At 44.8% G+C, this 20576-nt stretch overlaps 1 protein-coding gene across 8 annotated transcripts in view; it reads left to right on the top strand.

Annotated features, from left to right (window-relative positions):
* Window positions 1-20576, top strand: part of FOXN3 (forkhead box N3) — a 465438-nt gene that overhangs the window by 333317 nt on the left and 111545 nt on the right. For all 8 annotated transcript variants that reach the window (XM_033191647.1, XM_033191646.1, XM_033191642.1 and 5 more), the window contains one exon: window positions 6515-6579. In XM_033191647.1, the coding sequence (XP_033047538.1) occupies window positions 6515-6579 (65 nt within the window). The remainder of the gene's footprint in view (window positions 1-6514; window positions 6580-20576) is intronic.

Genomic DNA, 20576 nt, shown 5'->3' on the forward strand with positions numbered 1-20576 from the left:
TGTGTGGCCTTGAGTGTGTCAGTTACCTCTGAACTGGGGTTTGCTTGCAATCAAGACTACCACTGGGGCCAGGCATGGTGGCCCACACCTGTAATCCCAGCACTTTGGGAGGCCAAGGCAGGTGGATCACTTGAGGCCAGGAGTTCGAGACCAGCCTGGCCAATGGCAAAACCATGTCCCTACTAAAAACACAAAAAGTAGCCAGGCATGGTGATGCATGTCTGTAATCTCAGCTACTTGGGAGGCTAAGGCAGGAGAATTGCTTGAACCTGGGAGGCAGAGGTTGACGTGCGCCCAGATCACACCACTGCACTCCAGCCTGAAAGACAGAGCAAGACAGTGTCTCAAAACTAAAAACAACAAAAAGAAAAACCACCTCTGGGATTTTTGCAGTCTAGAAAGCATTTTTTTCATACCCACCATCTCATTTTATTCTCACACACTAGATGCTATTATCATTTGTCCCGGCTTGCAGGCATGGAATTGAGACTTTGACAAGTTAAAAGACTTTCAGTCTGTGGTTTAAACAAATTTCCTGAGTCCAAATCCTGCGCTCTCTCCACTTCACCCTGGATTAGACCCTGTGGCCACAGAGATCCCTTTTAATTGCCGGGACACTCAAGCTTATTTGGAAGGTTAGAAGTGTCGAGAGCGTCCCCGAGAATCTGAACTTTCATCTGTGCTCCTATTGGTGCTTCTCGAATAGTGAGTGGTATTTTGTGAAGGTTCCCAAACACGTCTCTGTCCAGCCTGCTCTGGTTCCTGGATTCCAAATGCCAGCAACTGACATCCTTCACCCAAAGAGCCCGTTACAGTGTGGCGTAGGTCACATTTGGTTTTCTATTATTTCCTGGTGATTAATCCCCAGTTATAAGGCAAAACAATGGAATTTCAAGGATTTTTGGGGGGTGATTCTCCCTTTGTTACAACTACCTTGACTGTTTTATTCCTGGGGAAATGCAGTCTGCTGGTAGATGCCACCCATCTGAAGGGATTGCCATCACAGTCCATCTCCAGCGCTAAGAGTATGATGGGACTCCGTGCTCAGTTACTTAAGAGTAGTGGGTAAGCTCTGGCCTCCATGAGTGCTAAATCAGGATGGGCTGGTCTTGCTACACCCGTTTTCTCCCCCCACCCCATCCCTGTTGGTTTGGGCTTTCTGCTTTTTTGTGTGCTGTGGACCATTCTGGCAGAGAGCTGACCACAGGGAACATTCAGATATTCTTCCTTTCTTCCCACCCCAAACACTTTAGGCTTTCATTCACTTCTTCAGAGTCCTTCTTACCATCTCTATCTCTCCATTCTTTCTTCCTCCTCCCCCTCCCTTCTTCCCTGCCTACTCCTCTCCCTCCTCCCCTCCCTACTCATCTCTTTATACATTAACAAAAATGTTTTAGGTTGAAGTGCACAGATCACTTGAGCCCAGGTGTTTGGGACCAGCCTGGGCAACATAGTGAGATCATATCCTAAAAAAAAAAAAACCTTAGCCAGGCATAGTGGTGTGCGCATGTAGTCCCAACTACTCTGGGGGCTGAGGCAAGAGGATCATTTGAGTCCAGGAGGTGGAGACTACAGTGAACCAAGATTTTGCCACTACGCTCCAGCCTGTGTGACAGAGCAAGACCCTACTGCAAAACGGAAAAAAAAAAATTGTGGTAAAATACATATAATTTACCATCCTAACTATTTTATAAGTATGCAGTTCTGTAATGTTAAGTGCATTTACATCATTGTACAACCAACCTCCAGAACCCTTTTTGTCTTGTAAAACTGAACCTCTGTACCAATTAAACTCCTTACTCCTCCTTCCTCAAGTCTCTAGCAACCGCCTTTCCATTTTGTGTGTGTGTGAATTTGACTACTCTAGATACCTCTTCTATGTGGAATCAGACAGTATTTGTTTATTTATTCTGACTTATTTCACTTAGCTTGCTTTCAAGGTTCATCTGTGTTATAGCATCCTTTTCTCTCTCTCTTTTTTTTTTTTTTTTTTGTTTTGAGACAGAGTCTCGCTCTGTCACCCAGGCTGGAGTGTAGTGGCGCGATGTTGGCTTATTGCAACCTCCGCCTCCTGGGTTCAAGCAATTCTCCTACCTTAGTCTTCTGAGTAGCTGGAATTACAGGCACGTGCCACCACGCCTGGCTAATTTTTGTGTTTTTAGTAGAGACGGGGTTTCACCATGTTGGTCAAGCTGGTCTCGAACTCCTGACCTCGTGATCTGCCCACCTTGGCCTCCCAAAGTGCTGGGATTATAGGCGTGAGCCAGTGACGCCTGGCTCTCTTCTCTCTTTTAGAGGTGCTAGTTCACATTTGGCAGGCAAGATCTTAGAAAACAGTCCTTTTCTTAATTTATTTCTCATTGAGATCCACAGAAAGTTCAACTGGTGAATAGAGGTGTCAGTCTTGATGGAACCTCCCGGGGTCTCTGTTTATAATCCAGCTGGATCTCACAATGGTTAGGGTTCCTGGGTGTAGAGAGAACACTTGATGGATCACGTCATCTTGCTAAGAGCCACCATCGGGCTGTCCGACCTGTTGACTCAGGGTATCCCTTTGGGAGCTGGAGGTAGCGTAGCTCAGAGTGTGGGGTCCAGGAATGACTGAGGGCTGAGTCTCTGGCAGCCGCCAGGTATGCTGTTCAGAATGGTATCACTCACCTCTTGGGATTTGCGGGCTCAGCACTGCTCTTAAGGGTCAGCCGGATCAGTGTTCTCAAATGCCAGGTCGCACTCCACCTTGCTGGCTGGCAAGGTGCTCTTAACCTATTGGTCTGCTTTCTTTGTTGCAAAGTTGGTCTGGCTTATACTGCCGAAGGTCATGGGATTTTTGTTAGCGTGTTATTGAAATGAGACATTTGTGGCACTGGCGTTGTATTGTTTCTGCTAATAGGAGCCTGCGTGTCTTTCACATATGATTAGCCTGATTGCTTTTTCTAGCCTGGGACTTTGCCTTAGAGAGAGTCCTAGCAAAATACCATTCACAGCCTTCTTCCACGGGGAAGGATGACTAAGAGTTTAGTGCTGGAAGAGCAGAAGAGGAAAGCTGGAAGAGTAGAAATGAAATTGGAGCTGTTGATGTGTGTGTTTCTATGGTACAGTGGGCAAGCCCTAGTCCTTCTTGGGTTGATCATGACTAACTTGTCATACCTTGCATCGGGCAAGTCCTTTTGCCTCCCAGGACCTCTGTCTGTCTCCCTATAGAACAGGGAAGGTGGCCGGGTATGGTACCTCACACCACCAGTGCTTTGGGAGAATGAGGCAAGAGGATCACTGGAGGCTAGGAGTTTGAGACCAGCCTCAGCAACAGAGCAAGATCTCATCTCAATTTAAAAAAATAAAAAAAAACAGAATGGATGAGTCACGCATGGTGGCTCACCCCTGTAATCCCTGCACTTTGGGAGGCCAAGGCGAGCAGATCACTTGAGGTCATCAGCAGTTTGAGACCAGCCTGGTCATTGAAATCAGTTGGCAAAACCCCGTCTCTACTAAAAATAAAAAAATTAGCTGGGCTTGCTGGCAGGTGCCTGTAATCCCAGCTACCTGGGAGGCTGAGGCAGGAGAAACGCTTGAACCTGGGAGGCGGAGGTTGCAGTGAGCCAAGATTGCACCACTGCACTCCAACCTGGGCTACAGAGCGTGACTCTGTCAAAAAAAACCCCAAAAACCAGGAAGGTGATTTCTGCCCTGCTCACCCTGCAGAATTAGAGGATTCCACGGAAAAGGGTTGATTACTATGCTCAGTAAATGGTAACTTGATCCTATTGTCAAGCAATGCAAACACCATTTCAAGGTGATTAAAACCCATTCGGTTAGGAAGGGGCCCCCATGGTCATTTCTTATGGCAGTGATATTTACATGGCTGGGTATGGAGAGCACCCCATTCTTCCCCTGCACCTACCACTCCCACCCTCCCCACTCTTGAGCTGCCTGAGAATGGGTGGTTTGCAACTCCTCCCACAAAGACTTCTATCACTGGTTTTGTCTCTGAATTATTGCGGTTAATAGACATTTCTAAGTAATTTCATGTACCATGTGTGGTTTTAACCAACTTCAAGCTTTAAAGGCCAATTATCCAGGGACATCTCCAGATGGAGGGGGAAAATATCAAGTTTGTTGCCTTCCCAACCTGCAGCCACTGGAGACATAAACTTGAATCTGTCTATAGGCATCACTGGTCTCATTAGATACAGTCAGAGGAGTCTGGGGCCAGGTAAGTATGACATCAGGTTCTTAGAGATCATAAAATAGGGTTTTAAATTTTCCCCTCAAGTCTTTCTCAACACCAAGCACAATTCTCAACAGGGGCTTAATAAATCCTTGGCTCTTCTAACAGTTAGAAGATGTCATTTTGAGGAACCATCCACAAGAAGTGTGTAGATACGGGCCAAGGCGCTTGAAAACTTTGCATTTAGCATGGCAGGAGCTGACTTACCCCGAGCTAGAAAGAGACCATGTGTGAATTCATCAATTACAACAGGGGCCAGGAAAGAGAAGGTGGTGGCCAGTCTAAGTCTCTCTCCACTACTAGAGTACAGATGAGTTCCACAGCACCACAGATTGACCATAGAACTATCAGTGATTTAAGTACATTAAAAGGATGTTGTAAGAATCTTTAGGTAGATTTCTATCATACAGAGAATTTTCCTTATCTAAACCACTGGATTTATCCAACCTTCATTCCCCATACTGCTCCCTGCCTGATGTCTACTCAGTTTTCAGCCAAATCAAGGTCAGGATAATGAAGAGATTTGGATGGAAGTAAGCTGGATATTCAGGCTCCTGCAGTAATACTCAATTATTGAATTCTCTAGAAACACCAACTCTGCTATAACGAAGTCCTCAGTTTTAAAATATCTTTATGAATCAGGTGATTCTGTCTTGGCAACAGCCAGCTTGCTGTTCCCTGCTTTGTTATAAAAATAAGATGGTAAAATCCTGAGAGCTTGCTGGGATTGTTAAAAGATAATCTTAAGTGTTTTAATGCACATTATTCGTCATGCAACTTTGAGCCTTAAGTGCCCTGAAACAGAGTAAGATCGGAATCCAGTGGAAGAGCAATCGGCTGGTATCATCATCCTGAGACTCCAGTCTGGTCTGCTGTTACCCTGTGTAGCTCCTGGCCACTCTGTGGTCACAACTGCCTGGCTGAGAATCAGGGCTCCTGGAAATACCATGGCTGAGATGCATGATGCTCATTTAATTTTAGTATAGTGAATCCAAAACAAAATAAAAGGAGAGATTCATTAACATCAAAGTTTATAGTATGTATTTTGTAGCACATTTGACATGATTTTGATGTGTGATAGTATTTTTGTGCCGTAGCTCATTTCTTCTTCCCTCCTATTCCTCCTCAATTATGTAATGTGTCCCTATACCTGCTATACTATTTGTACTTCTGGTAATGAAATTCCAGTGGGCAGAATGTGTCATTGGCATTTCTGCTTGGTAACAGTATTGTTGTCCTAGATAACTAGAGATCCTGGTTCGCTGGTGTAGCATTCACCATAGAGCCCTTCAGGTTCGTGTGTGTGTGTGTGTGTGTGTGTGTGCGCACGCGCGTTTCTGCCAAACTTAGAAATGTATTACTCGAACCTATTTTTCTCATATTGAAGGTGATTGATAATGCATTAACCAATATAATTTGTCATGTACTATTTCGGTGAAAGTAATTTATGCTGCCTCTTGGGCTGGATGTAGTAACATTTTTGACTAAGTACTCTAACGTTAATCTAAACCAATCCTTGGTTTAGAATATAACCTACTTTCCACTCTAAGGACACGTTACTAAGACTGGCTTGGTTATAAAGTTTTCTACTGGCAGTCTTAAAACAGTGAAAATGCCCATCTATAAATGCAGTAAGTGTCTTCGTGATATATTGATCTTTCCTATTTTCTTGCCTCTCCTGTTACCACACTCTGGGTGGTAACGTATCTGCAAAATGTTTTATAGGGTATGGAGTGCAACGTTTTAAGCCAAGAAGTTGAAAACAGGATACGAAACAAGAGAAGAGGGGGGAAGGAGGAAGTCGATTAAGGTCATCTCCGTATGTTGAGGATTTAGTGGTAGAAATGCCAAGAAAGGCAGGTTTGCGTTTGTAGCAGGCAGGTGGCACAAGGAAGTGTTGGAAAACCCACTTGGTCTCAGAAAACATGATTAGGAGTTCCTTGTCACATACATTCATGAAATTATGAACAGGTTAGCAAATATTCTTAAGTTATATGCTGTGCCATTAAACCATGTGAATTTGCCATTTTGTGTGTTGGTCGGTGATTTCAGTGCCCAGGTGTGAGCAGGGTCAAGGTGATAAACAGAATGCTCACACAGGTAGGTTCTGCACTGTGAAATATGAAACCTGTTAACGATAAAGCAGACCTCATGGTTTTCCAGGATGCATTTTCAAAGGGTGTCAGTAATGCATGCTTGGGGAAATGTTTTGAGGGAAGTGTGGGGAGGGGTTGCAGGTGTGTGAGTGCAGATGAACTTGGCCTTATGCTAGTTTCTCTTCTCTTTCAGCACATCAGGTCCACCCATCTGGCCGGGCAGTACCTTCTTCAAGAGAAATGGAGCCCTTCTCCAAGGTAGGTCCCTAGCAACACCCCTTCCTCTCCCTCCCCCTCCCCCTCACCCACCTGCCTTTCATCACTCCTTTGTGCTTGATGTCAAACAGGAGAGTTCTGTTCCGTTTGGGAGTGGCCCCTCTCTGGAGAAGTGTGACTGTTGTCGGTGGGGTCTCTTTATCCAGTTCCCTTTATTTCTTCCTACTCAAGCCTCTTGGTTGCTGTGAATCATGAGTCTGAAACCAGGCCTCTAAGGACTGCTTCTTTGGCCCGCTGTCACTGGTCATATTCTGGAAGTGTTTGGCTTGCTTTGGTGACATTGGAATTATGCGGTAATTAGAATGTGACAGGAATATAAACTGGGCTGATAAAAGCAAACCCCTTTACATGTTTCAAAAACTTGAGCTGCAAAAGGAGGGTTTGGTTATTCTGGCACTTGTATCAGGATGGAGGTGCATGCATTGCTTGCTGTTGCCCAGCATCTGCGTGTACCTGGAAGATTGGCCATGGTTTGTTCTGAGGTTCAGAGTCCAGTCACCCTACATTGGTCCCCACAAGTGTCACCTACAGGGGACACCCTTGCTGTTATCCAGCCCAACTCAGCTGCCTTGTCCTAGTCCCCAGCTGGTGTGCTCACGGAATTCCAACTACCTTTCATCTCTACTTTTGCCATTAAGTTCCTTTTGAAATGGCCAAAGTGAAGGAGGAATAAATGATTTAAAAAATAACAAAGAGGTTCATTTTTAATACTTTTAGAAATTACTTTGGGGTTATCGCTATTTTGGATATCTGTTCTGTAAATAAAATGGAATTAGGTGGTTCCCAGGGGCTTTGGAGCTTTCTATCCCTCCTACTGCTGTTGATTGGCTAGGAGTCAGACAGGCCCCACTGGCCAAATGCAGATGGGTTTGGCTGTGCTAAGAGCGTTTGAACTACACTGGGCTTATGGTGAGGGATTTTAGCGTCTATTGATTGGTTGAGAGCTGTTTAGCCTCTTTCCCTTAAAAGTACAGGCTGAAGGCTGGCCATATGTGTGAAGGAGTAGAAGGTAAGTGTAGTTAAGAAAAGGGACATGTATCTTCAGGTTTCCGTAGTAGCTCAAACCCTTGTGAGAGATGTCATCACATTTTTAGTGCTAATTTATAGGCCACGCAATTGCATACTGTCATTTTAATAGCCCGTGAAATTGGAAACTTAAGCATTTCTTTGTATTTTTGCTTGGTACAGGTGAAGTGTAGTCAGGCAAGTTTGGTTAAACCTAATTTTAGTAATCATCGTAGATAGCCTAAATGTTTAAGAGAACAAAAGGAAGTCCCTCCACTCTCAAAAATTAACACATAATTTAAAAAAATCTATTCTGTTTTCTCTTCAGATAGTAGAAGTGGAAACTGATTAGGATCAGCCTTTGGGTTCTTTTCAAGTGAGTTTCAAAGTTATGTGCGTCATTTTTCCTCTAGAACTATAGCAGTGACATGAATATCATTCAGGTTTGGATTATTTTGAGAAAAGAGATTTTGTTTTCTTAGAGCCTTTTCTCGTGATTTTTATTCATTCACTTTGGCATTAGGTAAGTTCTTTTTGTTCATTTATGTGGGGCAAAAACATGAGGGAAATATTAATATTGATAAGGTTTCTGAAGTTGAGAGATGTCAGTATGAGATTATCCCTTGGGTGTAGACTTATTTTCTTTTCCTGATAGGGTTACAGATTCCCCCAATTGCTCTAGGCACTGTGAATTAAACTAGGACAGATTTCAGATGCTTATTGAATCCACATCCAGTTAAATGCAACCCATTAAAATTTTGTACATTTGAAAGTCAGAAGAATCTTGGAGAGAGCTTGGGAGGGTGGGCAGAGATTTGTTAACATTCATTTTTTTTTCTGTGATGTTTCTTCATTCCCTAGAGTTCTGGAGACACTTTTATTGTGGATAGTATTTTTTTGGAATCTATGGGTGTTCTTCCTAATTACTATTTTTGTGTTCCTTTGGTGGGTGGTTCTGGGCCATGGGAAAGTTGGTAATGCCCACAAGCAAGAGTTTTACGAATAAAGATAGGAGTACCTAAAGAAGAGACTGTCCGGTCATGCCAGGGAAAGGTTTGGATTAGAATCAAGTAGAAGAAAATGTGCCTGTTTAATGCCACTTTCTCAGGTTTTTGATTTCTCACTTTCTGTTTTCAAAAATGATTTGGTTTCTCACTTTCTATTTTCTGTATTTCAAAAATCCCTCCTTTTTCCCTATAGCAAGTGGAAGGAAAGTTTTCTAGATAATCAGATCAGTAGGGAACTCTGTTAATAGGTTCCAGCCACAGGCATTGGAATTGAGGGCAAGTAGAACCAGGATGCTTGTCCCCAAAGATGCCAATTCTTGGTGCTGGGGGAGAAGATGCAGTTTGGTCACGTGGGGGTGACATGGGAATCTTTCTTTAGGGTGCTGTGGGACCAGTGACTGGCCAGCAGAAGCCAGCCGGGGTTATGGATCTTAAGTTACGGATCACTAGCAGAACTGGCAGAATCGAACCAGTGTGGGGGATAACTTACTTCATGAAGTGGTCTCCCCAGGTCTCAATAATGCAGGATAGGAAAATAAGTAGGATGTGGTTTGGCTGTGTCCCCACCCAAATCTCATCTTGAATTGTAGCTCCCATAATCCCCATGTGTTATGGGAGGGACCCGGTGGGAGATCAATGAATCATGGGAGCAGTGTCCCCGATACTATTCTTGTGGTAGTGAGTAAGTCTCACGAGATCTGATGGTTTTATAACGGGTTTCCCTTTTGCTTGGCTGTCATTCTTCCTTGTCTGTTGCCATGTAAGATGTATCTTTTATCTTCCACCATGATTGTGAGGCCTCCCCAACCACCTGGAGCTGTGAGTCCATTAGCCCCCCTTTTTCTTTATAAATGACCCAGTCTTGGGTATGTCTTTCTCAGCAGTGTGAAAATGGACTAATACAGTGGGGGTGCCCTGTCGTGTAGAGGAGGGAGACATATTTTTGTCAGAAGGGTGGGAGCAGAGGGGCTGTCACTTCTTAGAAGAACTGACACTTAAGGCCTTAGAAAAGCAGATAGATACAGGTGTGTGGAAATAGGAAAAAAAAAAAAAGTCATTGCAAGAAAGAAATAACCAGAGAACTTAGCTTCACAGAGATCATAGCAACAGCGCGGAACCTGAGCACTTCATAGACACCTTTGGATAGCGACGGGAAGAATAACGCAATGTCCGAAGAGGAAATAATGGAAGTTAAAACCTGAAACGAAGTTGAAATCAAAATGACCTAATAGTTACGGCGGGGCACCAGTTTTCGTGATCTAATTGTTGTTTGGTTTAGAGTGGAAACTTAGTACCTTTATTTTTCCCAGCACAAAACCAATTGCAAGAATTCACTGGTTGTTCTTGAGGTCCTCCTTGGACGTCGGGTGCAGTGTCTGTATTTTGGTTCAGAATCACTGGCAAGAGGGGCTGTTGAATCACCTCTCGGTTTCGAGGATAATGGAGTAAGATTTGGTTTGGATTACACCAGGCATGGGTACTTAACATAATTGGTCATTTCATCAGTTCACAGTCTTTATTTTAAATGCCATCTAGGCTGCTATAGACAGTTTCAGCAGGCTAGAGAGCGCTTCAGTTCTTGTACAATGGAAACCAAGCAGAGCATTAGAAGGGGACAAGTTCATTGTGCAGAGGGGACCCAGGGCGGGCTGAACAGAAGAGTGGCTTATTCAGAGCCCTGCAGGCGTGGCCAGCTGACAGGTGTCCCTGCTGTCCCTTCTTCTTGTGTCTGTGCGTCTCTATGTTATGGTCTCTATGTGTTTGAAATGTGTTTTTATTTTATTCATTTAATTCATTTACTAATCTCTCTTATTTTGTTAACAAAGAGACTAAAGTCTGTTGTACATTTTCCCATTTCCAAACTCCCTGTCCCCCTCCCCCATATTCCATTCACCCATCATACGGTAAAATTAGGTTACTTTATTAAAACATCACCCTTGGATGATTTGTTGTAATGAGTCAGTGATTCATAATTAAAGACATTCCTCACCCCGATCTGACCCTTCATCTGGTCTCTGATGGTTTCATCCCAAAACGACATAGGCACCTCTGCTCTTGGTAGCTTCATGCCTTCTGCTGAAAGTTGCCACAAGCCATGCTGATTTTATTTCCCAGTTCTGCCCTCTTGGCCTTTGTAGGTCCTGTCGGCCTCGGAGCTCCCCACGGAGTTTTGTTCAGAGAGGAGCTACTGCCTGACCATTTTGGCCTGCTTTTATTTCTAGCTCTTCCTCTAAGCAGGCATTCCCTGAGCCTACCCTCCCCACCCCACCTGCAAGCATTTCTTTATGATACATCTCTGTGTGTCCAGTCCTGGGTTAGGCTGGAGATCCCCAGGGGAAGTACAGGTCCCACCCTCTCAACCACTCACGGCCCGTTCTGTGGTCAGACCACAAGTCCTAGCCCTTCTTGGAAAAGGCTGCTTGGCCCACCCACTCTATGAAGCCCAGCCACCATCAGCACAGATGAAGCCACTGGTTTTACAAACCTTTCCAGTGACTCACTTGACACCCTTACACCCTTCTGGTCATTCTTCCCTCTTCCTTTTCTCCGTCACTTTAGTATTGGGCCACTAATTATTATCAACTCCATGTCCCTAGGATGTAGGATATAGTGGTAGAATTAAAATAAATTATCAGATTTAATTTCTATTCACTTGTGTTGGTTTTGTTGTTGTTGTTGTTGAGACGGAGTCTCGCTCTTGTCACCCAGCCTGGCGTGCAGTGGCGTGATCTTGGCTCACTGCAACCTCTGCCTCCCGGATTAAGTGATTCTTCTGCCTCAGCCTTCCAAGTAGCTGGGATTACAGGCACCCACTACCATACTCGGCCAATTTTTATGTATTTTTAGTAGAGACAGGGTTTCACTGTGTTGGCCAGGCTGGTCTCGAACTCTTGACCTCAGGTGATCCACCGTCGTTGGCCTTCCAAAGTGCTGGGATTACAGGCATAAGCCATGGTGCCTGGCCATCCATTCACTTCTGACAACTCACACTGGACGAGCTAATGTAATGGAAGGACTTAAAGGCATTTTCAGCTCACAGAGCAGGATTGTGTTGCCTTAGACTCCCACCTACCTATCCCCACAGCTTAAATAGGGAAAAAAGAAACCAGGTCTTCTGCTGTGAGATGCATGCTGTTCATCCATGTGCACCAATGCACGTGCAATCCGTAGAATGTGCATGAAGTTGACATGATTGTTAGATGACTTGCTTTGAGGAATACCAGTTTCCCATGTTCTAGATTGGCTTCATGTCCAAACTTACTTGGGAGTAATAGTGTTTATCGCCCACTCTCCACAACCCTTACCCCTTCCCATAACTCTGCTACGAACTTTTACTACTGAGATGTATGAGATACCTCACCTTGGTTGTCTTGCATGCTATGAGAGGCTCAAGAGGAAGTTATAGTGGAAGGAACACTGGCTTATGAGTCAAGGGACCTGGGTTCTGGTCTCAACCCTTCCCTTGGTAAACTTGGTGACCTTGGACAAGCCACGTGGCATACCTAGCGCTTCATTTGCAAGTTAAGGAGCAGACCTCAGTGATGGCAAAGATTCCCTATCTGGTACCAGCTCTGATCCACTCTAGCAACTTCCCCAAAAATAGGTCAGAATGGATTTTGATGCTTAGCTCTGGCTCAGTGGAGAGTGTTACCTTCAGCCAGCTGTGGGGTGCAAGGAGAGGACAGAGTGGGTGGCAGGCTGGCTGAAGATCCCCATCCCCAAACGAGATGGTTTTCCAAGGTCCTGTGGCTCTTAGGGAGGCAATATGATATATTATAGGTTTGGACGACCTGGAAGTGAACCCTGTGTTGGCTTCTTGGGCAGCTGGCTTAACTTCTCTTTGGGAGTCATGGCAATGCTTTTCTCCTGGAGTCCTGGCGAGGAGTTGGTGGATTCCCATTAGTCAAGCACATAGGACAGTTCATGCTAAATTCCCAGTCAAGGTTAGCTACCGAAATATTTTCCAAAACTGTGACTCTTAGGAAAATAGGGCTAAAATCCTCCGAATGTGGTTTCCTTGCGCTCTTCACCTTCCTGGCTAAAACTCCTCTTGCCCATCTGTAAGGGTAGTTCTCGGGATGGGGCAAAGGCTGAGGATGCCCAGAGCCTGTTGGATGTATGCATAAATCTGAAGGAGAATTCGTACCTATCTTTATCTCAGACACTTTTAATTCCTCATACATAGGACTGCTTCTTTGAGAAGTTCACCCGGCTCACAAGTACCACGCTGTACTCGATACTCTCCAAGTGTATATTCACAGCAGGGGCACACATAGCTGTGTGAAAGACCACGGGCTTTAGCACCACATCAGACTGGATCTGAATCCCTCCCTCTCTAGGCACCAACTCTCTGACCAACTCTCTGCCTCAGGTTTGATTGTCTGTAAAATGGGGCTGCAAGATGTGTTTCTCACAACCCCATTTTACAATCAAACCGGAGGCCCAAGGTCTTGGTGATCTTTGTAATCTTGGTGAAGATTAAAGAACTGTGAATGTCACAGTCACTCTGGGGCCTGACACCTCACAAATGCTCCCTAAGAAGTCAGCTTTAGCCTTCAGTGTTTCATGCCTCAGGTTTCCGATCACTCATTCTCACGGGTATATTCCAGCTGAAAAACTTCCAAAGCTCACCAAAGGAGCATTTTCCCAAACACCTACCTTTCTCATGATTTCCATTTTCCGTGTCACCCTCTGATATGACCAGGATGTCACTACCAGACTTCTGTGTCTGGCCACAGCCTCTGGCCTGGAGTCCTGGCACCCCTTACCTCTCTGGAAGAACCAGTGAATTCCAGGTTTTGTTTGGATTTGCCCTGATCCTCGCCTACTCATTGCTTTCCCATTTGGTTGGAGCTTGAAGCGCCTGGGCTCTTTGGCCTCTTCTGTCTAATCTGCTCCGCAAGCTGACTCTTTTGTCCATTTTGCAAAGGAGGGCATCCACCTAATGCATAAATCTCCTGATTCTCAGCCTCAGGCATACACATTTAAAAAAAAAAAAATTAGCAATGACAAAAGGCAAACAAGAAAACCTCTCTCCATTCCCCCCAGCCCCTAAGTCCTAATTGCCTTCTGTCCGCTTTGGGCCTGCAGAGGCCCTCTGGTTTCAAGGAGGGGCCCTTTGTCCTTGGCATCATTTGTCTTATTGTTCTGCACTGAGTTATTTGTAAAGATATATCTGTAACTGCAGTAATAGAGTCAGCTAGCTGCTTTTGCTTACAATCAGCGGTGAATTTACAGGGCTGCTGGTCAGCAGCTGTGATCTCTCAAGGTTTTATGTGGTCACTGAGAACGTGCAGAACACAGTCTTAAGTTACTTTAAAAATACAAGGAAATGCAATTTAAAAAGAAGGCTTTGATTGATTCTGATCTTTGCCATCTCTTGATGGCAAATTTGCCCAATCTCCAGTTACCCACCTACTTCCCCAGTGGCTACAGCCTGGTGTGGAATCTGGGAAAATACCAGTCAGATATCCTGTATTTTCCTGTCTGACTTGAATTTCAGCTCTTCCCGCTACCCGTCTATAGTAACCATTTTAACCAAAATCCAGTGATGCACACTGAGAAAATGGCAGTTTTGTGAACAGAAACAGAGGAGTCAGGAAATCGAGAGCCTTTATTAAGAGCTTCCTCCGGGCTAGGCCCCTGCTGGGGTGTGTGTGGGCTTAATCTCATGTTTCAGGATAACTGTTCAGTAGGAGGTGGAAACTGAGGCTGGACTTTGGAAGAGGGGAATCAGGGTGGGGAGGAAGCTTATGGGCCTAGGTTATGGGCATAGATGATCTTTGCAGGAGGGTATAGAATGGAAAAGAGGAAAAGGGTCCAGAGAGCTGACTCATATTCAAGAGCTAGGTTTTCAGCAATGAGAGAAGTAGCAGCAAACAGCAGTGGCCGTGAAGAAGCAGCGGCTCAGTCCGAAACTGAGGAAATCACCTAAATGAAAGGTAGAGTTTCACAAAGAGGGAAGGGGCAGGAGAAGAATAGGAGGCCAATTTCAGCAAAACATTTCAGGGCTCTGGGGTTTTGTATTAGCATGCCTCTTTCTCTCTCCTCAAATTAGGATTATTTTATTTTATTTTTATTTTTTGAGACAGAGTCTTGCGCTGTTGCCCAGGCTGGAGTGCAGTGATGTGATCTCAGCTCACTGCAACTTCTGCCTCCCAGGTTCAAGTGATTCTCCTGCCTCAGCCTCCTGAGTAGCTGGGACTACAGGCGTGCACCACCATGCCCAGCTACTGTTTGTATTTTTAGTAGAGATAGAGTTTTCACCATGTTGGCCAGGCTGGTCTCAAACTCCTGACCTCAGGTGATCTGCCCACCTCCGCCTCCCAAACTGTTGGGATTGCAGGCGTGAGCCACCACACCAGGCTTGATTTTTGTTTCTAATGTCAGTCCCCCCCGCCCACCCCAAATAGCATCTATTGCTTTTATTACCAATATGTCTTTGTTATAGAAAATAGACAATCTAAAGATACAATTACTCATAATTTTACCATCCACATGTAATGCCTATTAGTTTTTTTAATTGAAGTGAAACTCATCTAACATAAAATTAATGATTTTACAGTATACAGTTCAGTGGCATTTAGTAGTCGCAGCATTGTGCAACCATCATTTTTTTTTTTTTAACAGAGTTTCACTCTTGTTACCCAGGCTGGTGTGTAGTGGCGCAATCTAGGCTCACTGCAACCTCTGCCTCCAGGGTTCAAGCGATTCTCCTGCCTCAGCCTCCCAAAGTAGCTGGGATTACAGGCGCCAACCACCACACCCCGGTAATTTTTTTGTATTTTTAGTAGAGATGGGGTTTCACCATGTTGATCAGGTTGGTCTCGAAATCCTGACCTCAGGTGATCCACCCTCCTCAGCCTCCCAAAGTGTTGGGATTGCAGGCGTGAGCCACTGCGTCCAGCCTGCATCATTTCTTTATACTAGCCTCATGCATTCAATATGGTTACTCCCATTTTGTAGATGGGAAAAACAAGGTCTGAAGCAATTGTTCTGCTCGAAGTCGCAGACACCTGGACTCACACCAGCCTTTACTTCAAAATGGCATTAATATTTCTATACAGTTTTCCACTTTAGATATTTGGATGTTCTACAGTGTTTTGCAGACTAGGGCTGAGGGAGAATCCTGTTATAAGTAATTTACAATAAGACAAAAAGATGGAAACGAAAACTTTGTCTTCTTTAAGTAATTAAGGTGCTTCATTTTCCCTCCTGGTTCCTGCATAGTTCACTTTATGATTTTAAAAACCTAGATAGAGAAAAAAGGAAATCCTGAAATTAGTCATTCAAAGATTAACACAATGAGAGGAACTCACCCATTCTTTAATAGAATGAATATTTTATTTCAGTCTATGTGAATTTTATATTAGTAGATAGACAGATGTAGATACAAGTAATTTTACACCAATTATAATTCATGTATAGGAATCTTCCCTTATTTAATTTTTGAGCATTTAAAAATGTTTTTCTAGTCTATTAAATTATATCAGTTAGATTATGAAATATAAAGATTAAACAACCTTGGATCACATTGCACTGCAGAGCCTGCTTTTATCAAAGTGCTCAGTCCTAAAATACAATTGAAAAAGTCATTTCCCTTGAAATTCTGTTGAACTGTAAATGGAAGTCTAGAAATATTTTTATACAATTGCCAAGAGATTTTAATGAGGAAGAATAACTTTAGAATATATTCTGAGTGAGCTGTTCACACGACAGTTTCAGATATGGACTTAAAATCATCCACCTATAAACTGCAAGGGATCAAGTTTGTGTTCTTGTTTGGTTCCCTTGACAACCAGAAGGTGTGGCTCAGAGTTTCTGGGTAGTACCTGCTGCGGTGCACGTGACGTGGGAGTGGGTGCGTGCGTGTGCGCAGGTGTGTGCACATGCATGAGTGAATGTGGCCCCTGCCCTCAGGCCTTTACCAGTGCCAGGTGTGAACTTCCAGAATGAATCTCTCCTGCCATCCCTCTGCCCGTCTTTCTACCCAGGTCCCCTGTTGGCCTTTGTGAGTCATGACACACAGGCATAGGGTAAATGACCCCAGCTTTTAAGTCAGGCATACTTGAGTCCATTCCTCACCTTGCTTCCTAATTGCCGCCTGATTTGGGGGAAGTTTTATAGCCCTCTTTGGGCTACTACACAGTGAAAAAGTATCCCTCTTGCAAGATTGCTGTGAGGATTGATGATGGTCTGTATAGCATCCCTGGCACATGGTAGGTGCCCCAAGAGCAGGTGTCACTGCCACACTTCACTCCAGAGGAGGCAGCATGACTAGGAGAGAAGTATGTGGACCTTGCAGCTGGCCAACCTTAGGTTCAAAGGCCAGCCTCTGCCACCCACCAGCCGAGTGACCTCGAACAACTCATTCAATGAGCTTGAGCCTTTCCTTTCCAGTCAGTCAAATAGACAGTAGTACTCACTTCATGGGATTTTGTGAGAATTAAAAGATAATATATGGACAGAGACCTGCACAGTGCCTGGTGATGATTGGGTATCCAATAAATAGAATTGATGATGCTTATGATAGCATTTCTGCGATGGCCTGCAATTTCCTAAGATGTTCAGTACCTTCCACCCCCAACAAACAACAGCAAAAGCAATAGTAACATAGATCTTTCGCCGGCTGAACTGAAGTGATACCTTTAGGAATGTTTCAGACTGTTTTCCGTCTCTCTGAAACTCCTGATGCATAAGGCAAATGCCCATGGGATGGCCATGGGTGGAGTGGAACAGGAGCCCTGACTGGCTATTCTTCGTGACCCTTCTGAGTGACTAAGATCCTGCAGAAATGTGACAGAAAAAGAAAGTTCCTTGGAGATGGGCTGGAATTACTTGTGATCTGTCCCTCTGATTGTGCCAGAATGCTTCCAGCCAGGTCCAGGTCCGTTCTGCCTTAGTGCAGCAAATCAATCACTGTGACATGGAGGGTTTTCCAAAAGAGAAAAGATTTGTTCACGAAGGTAGCAAGTGAGGAGGCAGGAGAACAGCTCTCAAATCCGCCTCCCTGAAGATAAGGCTTAGGGATATTTATGGGTTAGGGAAGCGGGGTGGTCTAACGTTTGGGGAAAGGTGATTGGCAATGGGGATAAAATGAAGTAAGAGGTTTATTCTGCACAAGCATAATCAGGGTCCGTGGCATCTCAAAGGAAGTATGTTCAGTAAATGGCGGCATTAGCACGATCTGAGGGTGGAGCTTTTATCCCTCCAATGTCAAAAGGCCACCTCTCTGGCACTTGCACAGGCCCAGGTGAAGGGGCAGTGGTCCTAACTGGTTTGAACTGGACAGGAGATTGCCCTAGTTCCTGAAAAACAACTGTTGCGACCATCACCGTGGTGACCTATGAATGTTATCTGTAAAGTAGCCAGTGAAGGTCAAATTCCAGCATTCAGTGGCAAGGCCTCAGCTTGGTGGAAAAAGGAAAAAAGAAATAACAAAAAGCAAGTGACCAAAAGCAAGTGGGACAGGCAGACCCGATCAAATTAACCCCTTGGTTTCAAGAACGCAAACTAGACTAAGACATTTACAAAGACTAGTTTCAGAGACTACCGGGAGACTGCAAGACAGCCAGCCATACTTGCAGTGATACAGAACTTTACAAAGTTGTTGAAGGGATGTGTTGAACTTCTGCCTACCTCATGGTCACCACAGCACACATTGGTTGGCCCCTCTTTCCCTAGGCTGTGATTTTGTGGTTTTTTTTTTTTTTTTTTTTTGTTGCTGTTGTTGTTTTTTTTTGGAGATTGGCACAATCTTGGCTCACTGCAACCTCCGCCTCCAGGGTTCAAGTGATTCTCCTGCTTCAGCCTCCTGAGTACCTGGGACTACAGACACCCGCCACCACGCCCCCCTAATTTTTTGTATTTTTAGTAGAGACGGGGTTTCACCATGTTGGCCAGGATGGTCTCTATCTCTTGACCTCGTGATCCACCCACCTCGGCCTCCCAAAGTGCTGGGATTACAGGCGTGAGCCACTGTGCCCGGCAGGCTGTGATTTCTAATTGGGCTTGATCAGGATGATCTGATCCTGCTTGACACACATTGCAACGAGGAGTTAGAACCACGGGTCTTGGTGTTGATGACGTCTGCCAGTAGAGATGCTCCCAACGTCCTAGTTGTGGATTCATTTCCCACATTTTGAGGGATTTTGTGAGGATGTTGTGACAAGAAACAAGAAGGCTGTGACGTGTATAAAGGTTGATTCTGTGCTGATCATTTGTGTATTGTATTTCTCAGGCTCTGGGAGACTTTTGTCTCTGTGCTTTGCCATGTATGGCCTGGAAAAGAAATAGTTATGAAGTTTTCACTTTTAAACTCTGCAGCTGTCATGGGCCCAAGTTGCTGTGGCTCACATGGACAGTATGGGTTCCAGTAGCCCTATCAGGACAGCTTTCTCCTCCCACCCCTCCGCTTCCCATAGATTCCAAATGGGAGGTGCCAGCTTCTTACAGGCACTCCCTGGCCTTAGCGACTGGTGGAGGGATGGACACATGGCCCAGTCCAGGCCAAAATTCCACCCTGGGCTTCGCATCCTGGCTCTGGGAGCTCCACAGGGTGTGCTGACCTCACAAGCCCTGCACGTGGAATCCGCTTGGGTACGGGAAACGGCACCAGCACAGAGGCGCACAGACAGGGGCCACTCTCTCCTTGCCCTACCTGTGGCTGGATTTGATGGGCTCATAAATTCTCCTTTATACTTAAGCCAGCCTGAATTCTTATGCACAGTCGAGAGTCCTGACGAATACAGTGTCTCTAATTAACAGTGTTAGTTAAACTAAGTATACAGCACTGGTGATTTCTGTGTGTCAGTGTCATATCAGCCTCTTTGTTGTCTTAAGAGGCCCACTTAGTGGTTTGACTGTCCCTTGAGAGAATAGAAGGTGAGCTTGGAGAGTTTTCAGAGACGGTGACTTGACTTAAACAAAGAAAGGAGGATCATAGTAGTAATACTCCTCACATCCACGTACCCCCGTTAGAGCTGCAGAGACCTGGCTTACATGTAATTTCATTCACTTCTTGAGAGGTAGGTGGTATCTTCCTGATCTTACAGATGAAGAAACAGAAGCTTAAAGTTGAGCATTTGGCTAAGCCAAGCAACATATATGTATATATGTAAATGAATATGTAGCTGTATGTGTGTGTAGGTGCATATATGTTTAAGTGTGATGAGCATGTGTGTGTGTGTGTGTGTGTGTGTGTGTGTGTGTATTATTATGAAGGATTTTCAAAGTCAGGATTCAAAGCCAGGTCCCTCAAATGCTAAATTCAGGTCTATAGCACAAATGCTATTTTAGGCAATCCCCATTTCCTCCAAGTTCATTGACTCACATGTCCAACCAATGCCATTTATAGTTAGATGGCCTTATATAGAGAAGAACTGTGTTCACCCCCTGCCACGGCCCCCACCACCAACATGCACGCATGCTCTGATCATTTTGGAAATAGAACACATTTTCTCTTTTAACATCTGATCTTCCCCTCACTGCATTTTGGATTCATTGTGAACAATTTTGAGTCTCATTAGAGGTGTCTTAATTTTAAAAATTAAGTTGGGAACTAGCAAGTGAGATTGAAGAGGCTATATCTTTGGTTCTGAACTGGATTTTCATTACTCAGTTGCTCTTCAAATTATACTGATTTGAGATGTGATTATTATTATTTTTCCTAAGTAGATTGGATAATGAGAGAAATGCAAAGGCATGCTAAACTAATAGTGATCTGAGTTTCTGCTACCTCACTTGTCCTCCCATTTCCCCTCCCCCAGCCAGAGCACCACCCCGGCCCCTGCTTCCTGGTCTACCTGGTGAGCCGCCCTCCCATCACTCAGCGAAGGCAGCTGCTTCCCTGTCTTGTCAACCCAGCTATGACCACTGCAGCGCCAGGGATCCCGGCCAACTTGCGCACTGTAATCACGTGATGCAGTGCTCACTATCCTGCAGCAGTTCCCCATGTTACTTCCCAGC

The sequence above is a fragment of the Trachypithecus francoisi genome, unplaced genomic scaffold (genome assembly GCF_009764315.1).
Source record: "Trachypithecus francoisi isolate TF-2019V2 unplaced genomic scaffold, Tfra_2.0 Lachesis_group3, whole genome shotgun sequence".
NCBI lineage: Eukaryota > Metazoa > Chordata > Mammalia > Primates > Cercopithecidae > Trachypithecus > Trachypithecus francoisi.